Source organism: Chinchilla lanigera, unplaced genomic scaffold (genome assembly GCF_000276665.1).
Source record: "Chinchilla lanigera isolate Chin_1 unplaced genomic scaffold, ChiLan1.0 scaffold00061, whole genome shotgun sequence".
Lineage (NCBI taxonomy): Eukaryota > Metazoa > Chordata > Mammalia > Rodentia > Chinchillidae > Chinchilla > Chinchilla lanigera.
The window spans coordinates 14,466,381-14,481,106 of NW_004955462.1; the positions used below are offsets into that span (position 1 = coordinate 14,466,381).

The following is a 14,726-nucleotide window of genomic DNA, read 5'->3' on the forward strand; positions in this document are numbered from 1 at the left end:
GAATGCAGTTGTCGAGTTCTTCTTGGAGCCCCGGGAATCAGACCTGGGTCTGTTTCTCTTAGTGGTGCAGCAAAAGCAGCTGCTTTTTCTTAGTCTCTTTGTTTTCTCTCCTTGGCCTCCTCCTCATCATAGCTATAGAATACTGAGGAGGCAATTCTTACTAACATCTCAAGTGAGCTATCTGGGGTGAAAGCCATTCTTTGTAGCTTTTTCTCTCCAGCTTCCCATTGCTTTGGGACCCCACAACCAGTTAGTGTCCTCTCCCCAACTGTCAGCACAGGCAGCAGGAATCCTGCTGCAGACTTCTCCGGAGCTCCACCACAGCCTGTACTGTCAGGGGAAGAATGGCTTCCAATGAGTCTCTGCAAGTATTGTGCAAGGTCCTCCTGGTTTACAGCTTCCGAGCGGCTCTGGGGACCCCAGTCCACAGGACCTCTGACTCCATGGGCTTGGTCTGCATTCTCATGTTCTCTGAGTCCTTGTTCAGCAGCTGCTCCTCCGCTGACTCTGGACCTTTCTGGTTCCCAATGGCAGGAGCAAGAGTGGCCCGTTGTATGGCATGTATTCCCAGGGGTTGTTCAAAGTTTCAATGATTCACACATATCCGTGGGTGGGCAACTGCTGTCGGTGCATGGCGGGCCAATTGTGTCACTGTTTCTCTGTGTCATGATAGATCTCAATGCGGCAGCGGCCGGCCTAAGGGCCGGCGCCCAATAGCGCTCGCCGCCGCATGGCCCACCCTCCGGGAGCCAGCAGGCAGGAAGCTAGCCAGCCAGAAGGCTGGCACTCCCCACCCGCAGCTCCCTGTGCGCCGGAAGCCCTCCTTCCGGGAAACCCCGAGGCCGGGAGTGAGTCGTCAGTCCAAAGACCGGCGCTCCCCGCCCGAGGCTCCCCGTGCGCTAGGGGGAAAATCCCACTCTTTCAAGAGAAGGAAAACAACCAACCCAAGTATCAAAGGAAAAAGAAAGTTCGTATTTTTCAACAGGGTAAATCAAAGGCTGGTTTAATATAACTTTCATTTACTTATTTTCCAGAGAAGCTGTAAAGGTGTGAGGCTATGCTTATTTGTCTATAGTTGATTACTACTTAACACACACAAAGACACACAAAACTGAGGCAGTTTTTGAGGTGCGGGGACCTGTCCCAAAATCACAGGAAAAATTCAAATGAAAAGTTGATAAAGAAGGGTACAACCATAGAAAAATGTTACTGTATCACACATCCTCAAGTTATTATCTTCCTAATTGAAGAAAAAGGCACTTTTTGCTATGGACGTTACCATCCACAAGCACAGTCCTTGCACTGAATTTTAACATTATTTTGTAGGTTTCAAATAAGATATGTTCAAGTATGCCACCATCATATCCAATAGACCCATCACCATCTCTATCAAGCTGGTAGAGAAACTAGACAAATACACTTATGTTTATTGAATAAGTAATTCAGAAATTCTCTCAGCCATTCAGTAAATCTGAATAAATACTTTTCAAAGTTCCAAGGCTAATCACAGGAGCCCACTCAGATATTTCTGCCAAAATCCACAACACTTACCTGAGTGACTCGGTTGTGTTAATCAGGGGTTGACAAGGAGGTGGAGGAATATAAAGTAGTGGCTCTTCTGTTAGTACCATTAGGGCTTTGTCATTTGACACAGAATGATCATATCTGAAATATATATGCACATTATTTGTTTTCCTGTCTCTTAAATTCCTAGGAAATTTGCTTAAAGAAAATCATCATTAACTTTTTCATTGAAATAAATATATAGTAAATAGAATACACTGCAAGGTAGAAGTAAATATAATAGAAAAGGAGAGAGTATTAATCATGTAGAACAAATGTCATTTTGAAAATTTCTAGAGAGATACCATAGTAATTCAGGTTTGCCATTTATTGAGCAATTAATGTGCATCACAGATAAGGGATACAATGATAACATATGGTTCATGCCTTCAGTGAGCTTGAAGTGACATAGTAATGGGAGAATTTGAAAGCAAGATCAAGTGGTTGACAGGAAAGATAGTATTATGTGACCAGGCCTAAAGTCTTATGGTCATTCACAGTTCTGTGATAATAAAACTGAACAGCCTCCTTAAAACAAGTATATTTGAGGTGGGGGCAGAGTAATCCATAAAATACTTGGCAGTATTAAAGTGAAACAGTAAAAAAGCCAAATAAAAACTTCAGAATCATGGATCTGAATCACTAATGATACACAAGGGTGACAGTAATTACTCTATTAGCTTAAAAAATATTTTTCTAATCACCATTCTGATCTGTATCACATAAATTCATATTTAGGGTATGATTTAGGGTACTGAAATTTGAGTTGAAAATTAGTATCTGAGCTGAGGACATTATTGCTACTTACTCTCTTCACTCTGCTATTTTAATTGTTGTCACTAAGAAATCTTAGATTTGTCCTGAAATTCCTTATATAGGATGCTCTGGATTTATAAAACCAAATATGGTAAAACACCAAAAGAAAAAAAAATAAACATATAAAACTTGAAAATGACAAGATTCACACTTTTAGGCTGGGGATGTAGCTCGGTGGTACAGCACTTGTCTAGCATGCACAAGGCCCTAGGTTCAATCCCCAGTACTACAAAAAATTAAAAAATATAAAAAGATTCACACTTTTACTTTTTCATTCAACTGAATACCAACTGCATGTCAGGTTCTGTTCTATGTCCTGGAAATCCAACAGAAAAAAAGTCTCTGCCTTTAGTATCTACTTTAGATAAAATGGTCTAAGGACATACTTAAATCAAGGCCTATGTGATAAGAAGCCAGCCCCCTAGAAAATGGAGGAAGATCATTTTAGGTAGAAGCATGTGGGGAAAAAACAGCTCAAGGAACATAAAAGAAGACCACTGGGTGAAGAATTATGTGCAAGTGGGAGGAAGCAGGCACCAGAGGAAGCTTGAAAGACAGACAAAGCCAATCATGATAAGGAATTGTTAAATGCAGTGAGAACTCACAAAAATATCTTAAGCATAGAAGTGAAATATTTGAATTTATATCTTAGAGATAAACAGGATGTGAGGGTGGCAAAGGGAAAAGCTTGGACACAATTAGGAGAGAACTACAGCAACCCAGGCAAGAACTGATGATAGCATGGCTAGTTCCATGGCAATGGAAACAGAGACAAGTGGACATATTCAAATTTTTGGAAAGACTCTTAACAGCATTTGTTGAAAGAAGAATCAGGGATTTCAGTTTAAACAAAAGAAATGAGGAAGACTGTTGAAGATAACTGCTTAGAGATAAAAAGAAAGGAAGGGAGTTCTACTATGCACAGGAGTTCTACTATGTACACGTTAGGTCTAATATGTAAGACAGGTCAAGGAGACTATTGGATATGGGAGTCTAGGAACTCAGAAAAGAAATCTGAGCACCGTCAGGACATACAGACAAGGATTCTGTGCTAAATTATAGGTGAATCAAAAAGAAAACAAAAAGTTCACAGTCCCAAACCTTGAGATTTGGCTCCAAGAGGAGCCTGCAGAAAAAGACTACGAAGCAGCAGGCCAGAAAAAAGAAGGAAGACTAAAACTGCAGCAACACAAAAGGAGTCTTTTAAGGAAGGAGTGATCCAGACAGCTGAGTGCTGGGGAAGGTCAAGAAAGACGAAGACAGAAGTTTCCATTGAGTTTGGCAACACTGAAGTCACTGGCCCCTTTGATAAAAATAATTTTGGCAGAGTGAAAAACTAACTTCAAGATAAAAGTCAGAGAATGCTATGTGTGCCACACACAGAGAAAGAGAGAAGAAACAGCTGAGGATACTTCAGCTTCCCTTGCACCAGGAACATTCATGATGTGCTCTTTTCTATCACTGGGATTAAACAAAGGCAGGTAATTTAGAGTAAAAATATATTGATACATATTGATACCCAGGGAGTAAAGGCACACTGTCTTGTGCTCCCTAAATGTATGCCCCTTCTGAAGGCCTACAAGAAGAAGCTGCTATAACACACCAAAAAAAAAGCAAGACCAAAGATCTGTTGAACATACATTATCTTAAAAATCATGCTGTATACTTAAAAAACACAAACACTGTGATCCATGAGAAAATCCAAAACTGCTTTGAAAATGTATTTCTTATCTATAATTTTCTTTCCATGTGATAAACTCTAGTAATGATTTCTGCGCATCTGTGCTGACTGGATTTGTTGTAAGAGTCAAAAATATTTTTGGGAAAAGAAAAAATACTCAACAGGAGAAATGCAAGGACAGACTGGGTGGAGTTAAAAGAAAAAGGAAAGGGAGCATCTAAGCCAACATGTAATCTGGAGACAATTAGATCCACATCAACTCAGAGTTCTAGGCTGCTTGCAAACCACTGTATATTGAAAGAAAAAGTTTTAGCAAATAATCATTATGTATTAATATGATTTTAGTAAATAATCATTATGTATTAATCAATATGTATCAAAAAGTTTTTACTCTATTACAAAAAAAAATCAGACAAATTATAGCAAAGACCATATAAGTATAAATTCACCTAATGACTACAAATAGGTTCACTCATCATTCTAACATAGCATATCAACCCAGAGGTCAAAGAGTAACAAATACTTGCAGGTGTGATGGCGCATACCTACAATCCCAGCACTCGGGAGGCTGAAGCAGGAGGAGTGTTGCAAGTTCGAGGCCAGTCTGGGCTACAAAAGTGACCTCAAGGCCAGCCTGAACTACATAATGAGACTCTGTCTCAGAGACCAAAAAAAAAAAAAAAAAACCCAGTAACAAATATTAAATAAATTAAGTGTACAAACACAATAAACTAGCCAAAATGAATGAAGATATTGCAGGTAGTTCGGTTTTGGTGTTTCAGTATAAGTGTATATTACAGTGCATACAAATTAAGTTTTTATGGTCACATCTCAAGTATTCTAAACTGTGAAAGGCTTCAAAGTAAATTTATTCTTAGACTAGATCTTAAAAATAAAATTTACTAACAGCCTCAGCAATTTATCTGTTCTCCCAAAGCTGCATGTGAATAATTTAGATGTAAAGTCATACCAGATAGAATTCTACTTCAGTTTCATTAACTCAATCAGATCAACACACCATCTCACCTATAACTATTTTTCTGGATGATGTCATCTGATGTGCGTTGTTCTTCTTTAGCAGAAAATTCTAAAAGATGCCTCCTTTGATTTGCAGGGTGCACATTAGGGTTCATTCTCCTGGGATCCTGTTCCAACATGCTGAAAAAAAAAAAGAAAAGAGAACAAATAATAATTGAAATAAAAATGTCACACATGTATGTTACATGTACTCTAAAATCAGATTTCCTTCACAGTTCCATACACAAACCGAATGGCACAGCAGCAAGTCAAAACAGTGTGGAGAGATACAAATACTCTGCCTGGCATCCTATACATACTGAAAACAATTCTGAAAATTTTTGTAAGTATAAAACCTCCTTACTTATAAACTGTTTAAACAAAAGCAATGTTCAATATGTTTAAAAACCCTGTAATGGTACTGGGTTAGTTATTATAGTTTGGATTTTTTTTTTTTTTTATAAAAAATGCAATGTATTAAGAACTTAATGGATAGAAGCCCATCTCAGCCAGCAACGACACAGGATTCCTAGATTCAGAGACAAGAGGAACGGGCTTATGCACGATGTTAGACAAAGGCATGCATGTGGGCTTTGTCGAGAACTATTAACACAGGAGAGGTCAGTTAAGAAACAGTCTAGGTATCATCAGTGCCTGGCACCAGGTGCTCAGCTGACTGTCTTCAGGACTTTACTGGGTAGGGTTTGGAATGCAAGCCAGAATCATCTAGTGGGCAAGATGGTGGTTATTACCAAGATGCAAAGCTAAAAGACTCTAACGTTTCTTCCCTTAAATATATAGTTTGGATCTTAAATGTCCCTCAAAGATCCATGTGTTGAAGGCTGGGTCCCAGCCTTTCGGAGGTCTGGCCTCATGGAAGGAAGTGAGGTCACCAGGAGTGGCACTGAAGGAGATATTAGGGCTGCAGACCCTCCTATTCCTCTCTCTTCCCAGTCACCATGAGGTGCACAGGCCTCCTCTGCGCCATGCTCCTATGATGATGCACTGTGCTGCCATAGGCCCAAAGCAACAGGGCCAAGGGACCAGAGACTGTGATTTCCTCTTTTAAGTTGACTTATCTCAAGTGTTTGTTACGGTAACAGCTAACGACCCGTATGTATACAAAGTAGAAACATAAACATACAACATTAAGTTTAAACAAATTTAAAATTCGGCAAAAAACTGAGAAGTTCTCCTGGATACTGCAAACTGATGTTTGTAATGAGGGAATATTTCAAATAAAGAAAGGATTATTCTCTTTTGATAGTCAAATTCATTATCAGCCTTTCACAATTCCAAAAGCCAGGCTATTAAACTAAAGCTAACAAAAATTTATTGTAAAAATACTTCTATTTTTATTTACATGCAAAATTTTCAGTTTACTTCTTTCTCCCCACCTTCCCTAATACCTTCATTCACCAATATACGTCCTTTCGATAGGCACAAATATTTGTGGAAAACAACAAATATGTATCTATGTATAGATGTATATATGAATACGCCTGTAATTCTTGGAGGCTGAGGTAGGAGGACTGCAAATTTGAGCTCAGTTTAGACAATTTAGTGACTTAGCAAGACCCTGTACCAAAAAAAAAAATTAAAAAGGGCTGAGGAAGTAGCTCAGGACAAAAGCCTGGATTCAACCCTCATAAATAGCAGCAACAACAGCAAAAAGATTTAATATATATTTTATATACATACCAAATATAGCAGTAATTTAACATTAATCATGTGCTTAGAAACTTGGCTCATCAATAAGATTTTTTTGACTTATTTTATTATATCACACACATAATTTACACTAGTCATAATCTTTAAGTTCAGTACAAAGAGAATCACCTAGAGAAACATTAAAAGATTTTTTAGAGGGATAAAGTGGAAAAGAAAGACTGTTTAAAAAAAAAAAAAGGAGGGTAGGTAAGTGCCCCATGGTTCAACAAAAAAGTTCTTCGGGATATAGTAGTTTTTCTCCAAATTTGGGGCAAACAGTGTTGAAGGGAAACAAGAAACAGATATATTTCTCTACTTCTCTAGTCTCTTATTATTATTTCCATTCTCCTAAATTCTTTACCCCTAGAAACATTGCTACCCAGTGATTCTCACATGGTATGCTGTGGCACTCTGGCATACTGCATACTCTTCACAGGTATAATGCCAAATGAAGGCCACTATACAAAATTTGCTACACTAAGGTTATTTTTTTATTATGGTTGTATATTTCAGACTAAATGTTCACTTGAGCAGTCACACAAAACTGTAAGCTTTGCTGCAAATGAGATAAGAGGCCCAATGGAATGTTTAAGCAATCTCAGGAAATTTCAACCTACCGTGTATTTAAGAAAACATGAGAGAAGCAGTTAATAAATTAGCTCAGAATTACTAACACTTTAAAGTTTTTAAGAGCCCTCTACTGAACATTGTTCTTCCAATGTTTTTAAAACATTGTATAAACTCTGGCATTTCAGCTCACTATTTATGGATGTTTCAAAAAAATGCCTTGAATTTTTTTAAAGAAAAATAAAAGCAATAACAACAACAAAGACAAAGACGAAAAACAACACAAAACAATAAAAACAATACAGAATTTCAAAACAAGATGATAGGAAATTAACAATGGTTGTCGTATTACATACTGTTATCTTCAGTGAAACTGCTCAGATTACCAGATGCAGGAATGCAAGATTGATCAAACAATTAAAGAGAATAAAAAATAATTTAAAAAACATTAGAAACAATACACAGCTTCACTAAACAAGATGGTAGGAATTCAACAATGGTTGTTATATTGCATACTGTTGTCTTCAAATTACTTGTTCAGATTACCAGATATAAACATGCAAAATTGGTCAAAAAATATTTAAGCATTAACTGTTCCCTTCAATAAACCAATAGACATCAGCAGTACAATTATCTCAGCTATCCTTACATATACATATATATTTCCCTTCTTTCTTTCTTTCCTTTCTTTCTTTCTTTTTTTTTCTTTCTTTCTTTCCTTTCCCTCATCCCAGTGTTCCTTCCCTTTTAGTTTCTTTCCCTTTCACAATATCTATTGTACCTTTCAGTTTTATTTACTCTCTCAGGTTCTTATACTAGGGAAAAAATATAATGTTTACACATGTGGGTCTGATTTATTTCACTTATGAGTATGCTGTCTAGTTGCATCCATTTACCTATAAAAGCCTCTAGTTTATCTTTTTTTTATAGCTGAGTAATACTCCATGGTATAAAAATACTACATTTTTTTGTCCATTCCTCAATTGATAGGTATTTGGGTTAAATGCTTTGAATTTAATGATTAGCGTAGTGTATTGCATCTATAACCAGATTATGATTTAATTATTTAGCTATACTTGAAAATCAGTTTTGACGTTGACTTATAAATGGCCATTATTTTTCCATGCTCCACACTGGTAATAATTCTGACACTGTAGTAAAAACATACCCTTAACCATAGCTACTTTATAACTTTGGCCCTTTTTTAGCCAAAGAGCTCCAATTATCTTTACAATGCCTACATTATACAGAGTCAAAAAAATATTTTGAACAAGGGAATAAGGGACAAGGCAAAAATAAGGATTCAAATAGTCTGAATCTCAATTTTATCCTCTACATATATTTTGAAATCTGTAGAATATATTTTGAAATGTATAGAATCTATTTTGAAAGAATAATATAGACATTTAAAAATTTTGTTAAGAATTTCACAAAGCTTTTCACTTTTTGTTTTAGGCTATTATTGCTGTTTGACCTTCATTCCCCGTAGATTTTAAGTCTGGATATGTATTTTTTAAAATGAAAAAAAAAAAATTATCTTAAGCTTAAATATGGACAAGACGACTGTCCAATTCAGTCTTTAAAAAACCCGAAGAACTGTAGACACTTACCCTCTGTAGAATGACCTACAAAAACTAGATTTAATCATAGAAATAACTGCAAAGTTAGACTTGCATTGTTTTTATTAATACTTGAAAGTATTATGAGAACTTCACTGCCAGAATTTAAGATTAACTAAGTATAATTGTAACCTCTATGAATATTAAGATAGGAATGTGATAGCTTTTGTAATGGTCAAATATACAAAAGAGTATGAGAAAATTATTGTTGATATGAACTTTTAGATTCTTGGCCTGAGTGCTTTTGCATCATTCAAATGTTCCTTTTTATTAACTCTGGAAAAATTAAATTTCCACGCACACAAAGAGATGACTCAGTCACAGTATGAGTTAGTATAATGATTATGTATCCAAGACTGTTTCTAGTTTATCATATTAATAAAGTAACCCAACCAAGCTCTTTTTGTAATCAGCGTAAGTCAGGTTCTAGTCAATATTTTTAAATCAATTAATAAATATTAAGAAAATAAAAGTTTGTGTGATCTCTGTCTCTAGGATCAGAAACACCCTACTCTTCACAAGAATCATAATAGTTTCAAGTCACAAAATAATCATTACATTAAAACCCTTGCTCATGTCATGGGCCAATGAGCCTGAAAAGCATGGATTAATAAAACACAAATGATTTCAATTTCCCCTAAAGTCTGGAAAAAGTATTATAACAATTGTTACTTTACTTTTTTCATTTATGAAATTCTAAAGCCAACAACTGTTTTAGATTACTTATGAAGCCACTTAAGCCTTAAGATGTGATTTCAGATACCCAACCTTCATACCAAGTGGCTGAACAGAAAATGGCACATCTCCAAGTCTACTCTGCTCCTGTAAACTTGCTTTCTTCTGATACAAGGAGGTTAATTTTAAATTTAAGCCCTCTCAGCAGGTAAGAATCATACTGTTTCTCATCTGCAAAAGAAACCATATGCTGTTGTTGCTCTGAGACCCACACATGAAAACCTGAATTACTTTAAGCTGAAAGGAACATGTAAAGCTTCAGGTTCTACTGTGGAAAAGTAGAAAGAGCACAAAATTTGGAGACAGAAAATTTGTGTTCAAGATGTGACTCTGAGACTCCCTGTTTGAGCAGCCGTGGGAAAGTTGGTTAACTTCTTTAAAACTCCAATTCCTCACAAGTAAAATATTTTCTGAGATTAAAATAAGATGACAGATGTAAGCCTGTGGTAATTTATAAAGCCAAAAGAGGACACTAAACAGTTAATGATACTGCCTGGTTCAAGCTGTTCACAACATAGCAAGTACAGTAATTCTCTTAATATAGATCAGATTTTATATCCACTCCACAGCTCAAATCTTTCAGAAGGCCCTCCACTTCCAACATGATAAAAGCCCAAATCTTTAAGATAATCAAAGCTTTTCTTCATTTGACCCTTCCCCTTACTTTGCCTCTCTGACATCATCTCCTATTACTTCCCTGCTTTCTCAGTTAGGCCCAGTCACACATCTCCTTACTCTGCCCTAGGACTCTTGTAGTGGCTGTTCCCTCTGCCAGAATGCTCTTCCCAGGGTAAAGCCATATGGCAACCCTTTCACGGGGTTTGAACCCTTGTCTCAAACATCTGCTAAATGAGTAATCCCAACCACCACCCTGGCACGTATAAGGCCACTTACCCTACCATATTTTATTACTTGTTCAAGTAACTTACCACTTAATCATTTTAGTTATTATGTTTATGATCCCTCTTCTCATTATACTATATAAACTAAGGGGTGCAGGGGTGTCTGTTTTGTTCCAGGCCAGTGCCTAGCCCATAGGAGGCATTCTTTTTCTCTCTTATTGGGGTGTGTGTGTGTGTGTGTGTGTGTGTGTGTGTGCATGGTACTGAGGACTGAACCCTGGGGCCTTCACACTGAGCTACATCTTCAGCGCTTTTATTTTGAGAGAGGGTTTCATTAAGTCACCAAGTTGCCCAGGCTGGACTCAAACTTTTGATCCTCCTGCCTCAGCTTCCCACGGTATAGAGAGCACAAATAATGCACCAGGGGCTGGGGATTTAGCTCAGGGGCACAGTGCTTGCCTGGCAAGCGCAAGGTCGTGAGTTCGATTCCTGGTACCAGAAAAAAAAAAAAAAAAATGCACCACCATTCCCAGATTTAGAAAGCAAGAAAGAGAGACAGAGACAGAGAGACAGAGAGACAGAAAAGAAAAGAAGGAAAGAAAGGAACTTTATGTACCATTCTGCCTCTTGTCAAGAAATACATACATATTTTCATTTTAGGGAAACTAATCCACAACTCAAGAATAGCAGGAGGCGAACTCATTATTATGCTATTTCCATATCCAGGAAGAGGATATTATGTTAATTTTCACTGCAGCTGAAGCTAAGGAATAAAGGACAAAGAGGTCTCAAGGGAGTTCTCTAAACTTTAAAAAGGTTTTGTTGTTGGCTTATTGAGTGGTTCACAGATGATTTTTACAGGCTAGCAGCAACTGGGGGTAATTTACTAGCAAGAGATATATGGCTGAATGCAGAAATAGGCCCTCAAGTGAAGATAAAAGAACCCTCTAAATAGCAATTCTCAGAGCCAGGAGTTACCATACCCTGAGAAAAAAACATGTACTTCACAGGGGCAATTTGCCAAGTGAGCCAGCATGAGCAAGAAAACCACCAGAGCTTCTTTAATTCAGTCAATAAACAATTATAAAGTAAGCATCATTCCAACAGGTGATGCTCCTTGAAATTCAACCCCTATACAATGAGAAAGCCCAAGCAGCTCTGGAGAGGCCCCGATGTAGATAAATCAAGAATACTGGCCCTTAGCCCTGGCTCAGTTCCCAGCTGAAAGCCAGCATCAACTTTCGGGCCATGTGAAAGAGCTATCTTGAAAGTGGGCCCTGCCCCAAGCTACCCCAAGAAACTTTTTGGCAAAATGATGACTACTGTTGTTTAAGTTTGGGATGGTTTGGTATGCAGCAATAGATAACTGATACACTACATTTATTAGATTGCCAACAACAATGAATCAATGCTTAACATAAAAAGTTTGTCCATAAACAACTGCTGTGGATAGCATGCACTCTCCTGAGGAGCTGGAAGATATCTTTCCCTTGAGAAAGGTGCCCTCTGATTCTAAATGCCAAAAAAACACAGCCATAAATTTGAATGCAATCTCTCTTTCCTGTTAAACTGAGATCAATCCAGTCAGTTTATAAGACAAATACTTTCCCTTTTCGCAGCCAATCCTAAACTGTAGAACTGCCAGAGTTATTGGATAAAGTCCTAATTCCTCTAAATGCCAATTTCCTTCTTTCCCTGCCTGAGTGACTACTGCCCTATCAATGATTAAAACAAAGTTCTGAAGGCAGACTGCGAAGCTACTCTGTCACATATTAGCTGTGTCTTCAGTTTCATCTGTAAAAAGGTGATAATAATTATCTACGTTCTGCACTATGTGGAATAAATGAATTAATTCATATAAGTGCCTAGACTACTAGGCATTTGATAAATAATTGCTTAATACAACAAAGAAAACAAATTGCCAATCCAGTATAGACAGTATCAACATAGTGAGCACAGATTTTTTTCTAGAATAATCACCGTTTTATTCATCTTCCTTTCTTCCAAATACTTTATGTCCACATATCTCTTTTCAATTTACAAAACAAAAAAAAAAAAAAAAAAGAAAAAGGAGGGAAAAATGAAACCAAGTAATGCTGCTCCCATCAGAATTCTGGCAAAAGGACTGAAACAAAAAGCCATTAAAAATATACAGATATCTGTACACTCCATGATTCCAGCTCCTCAGAGGTCACAGACTGTGATAAACTGACTTTGGACGTATTAATGCTTGTTTATGCTCAGAAAACTGAATGCCAAAAAGTCTAAATGCACAGTACATACCTATAATTCATGTTGACATTAGCCATAAATCAATTAAGAACAATCTGTACAATAATTTCTAAAAGTTTCAAGTGCTTACTCAAATGACAAAACAGCTCAAATCTGCAGACCAAAAAAAGGCCTTAATGGCAAACTGCCTGGAAGTCTAAGGAAGATATAATAATTACATATATACTTTCATATATTCACAGGTTTTAAAGTTATCTTACTAGTAATAGGCTAAACCTATACTTCGTATAAAGTTAAGATGTTTATTTCTTTGTTACTTGTGTTTCTGCAGAGCTTAGAAGGCACAATTTAACTTGTACTAAGTACTAAGTACTGAAATGGCAGTTGAGAGCTATTTTGGACAAATTATCCACTGGTCCTTGCTTTATGCTAAGATGTATGGTCTTAAGAAAATATCAAGGATTCATTCAACTCGAACTCTAGCAAGTTTTCTCCTCTGGCCTAGTTTCTCACTAACCTCCGCAAGATAGAAAGCAGCAGAAGTTACCACATTATCTGCTTTTAGCTTTGAACATGGTACACAGTAACTTACTCCAGTTAAGGAAGTTAGCAAGGAAGGTAGTATCTGATCTCAGCTGCCTTTCATTTCACTACAGTAACTGAAGCCTGAGGAGAAAGGTAGCCAAGCAATATGTGATAAAGCCACTAGGATATTCCTTAGAAGCTCTCTACATATAATTGACTTAAAAACCAAGACGAGGGAAAATCATCAGCAGAATTTTTCATGCCCTCAAAACCCAGCTCTGCACTTGACCAGCTCTAAGCCACTTTAAAACACAGAACAAAATCTACAGAGGTTATATGAAAAGAGAACCAGTTACTTTGTAGAGATGAACATTCACTTTTTCATGAACATGACTAAATTAAACTGCACTTGGCTCTACTACCCTCTGTAATCCCAGATTTAGTAACACCTGGTACTTAGATGTATTGTATTTCTTTAGTTTATATGTCACTTTGATAAATGTGGAAAGTATTTTTAGCCAAGAACTTGAATTAGATTTTGTTCTAAAATCTGGCTGAACAAAACCATGTACACTTGGTGGTTTGAATTCTGACATCTAAGCTATACAGTAACTTTTAACCTACAGCCGACAGTGATATCATGCAGCAAAATGTGCTCCACAACCAAATAGAGAAAAAAATTGGAACCAGATTTGGGGACAAGCTCATCTCAGGATAAAAAGCTTGAATCCTTCCTATACACTAATGAAAAAGATGACAAATTTAAGAGAATGCTGGGATAGTGACATTTTATTTCTAACCAATGCCATATGCTCTGTGGTCACCTTTTTCTTAAAACAAAGTTTCATAAGGAACCCACAGAGCACCTGGCCCTTTACTAGTAGAATTTATTCTTCCTCATCTATGTCTGATGTCTCAAACCATAAAGACTCCAGATCTAGTAAGGATACATCATCTAACCAAGAACAATCAAGAAAAAAAGCATTCTCAATTTCAAACACTTGCTATTTTTAAAACTTAATATACTTAAAACTTCCTTAGGATGTTGATTTACTATTGGCAATGGAGAATGATTATAGTAATCTTTAAAACAGAAAAGGAAAAAAAAAAAAAAAAGAATCCATAAACTGTAGTGCTATGTGCCAGGAAACATTCCTCACTCCTCCCACAGGATTATGCTGTGGCTACTGTTCTGATCAAACTAAAGGTCTATGAATTTCTCAAATACATAAATGTGACAATATAGAGGTGTCTGTCTGGAGGTTTAATAAAATTCCCTTTATACACTGTCTTCTAATTCAATAGATAGATATTTGTACAATTTCCATACAGGTTACTATATAGAAACATAAAACAACACACAAGATTTCAGCCCTGGACATATTTTAGAATCACCTGGGAAAAATGTTCTGTTTAAAA

At 36.8% G+C, this 14,726-nt stretch overlaps 1 protein-coding gene across 1 annotated transcript in view; it reads right to left on the reverse strand.

Annotated features, from left to right (window-relative positions):
* Atf6 (activating transcription factor 6) overlaps nt 1–14,726 on the reverse strand; it is a 200,344-nt gene that overhangs the window by 113,425 nt on the left and 72,193 nt on the right. Inside the window, exons 11-12 of the mRNA XM_005398327.1 lie at nt 5,087–5,218; nt 1,552–1,665 (exon numbers count right to left, since the gene is read on the reverse strand). Of these exons, the coding sequence (XP_005398384.1) occupies nt 1,552–1,665; nt 5,087–5,218 (246 nt within the window). The remainder of the gene's footprint in view (nt 1–1,551; nt 1,666–5,086; nt 5,219–14,726) is intronic.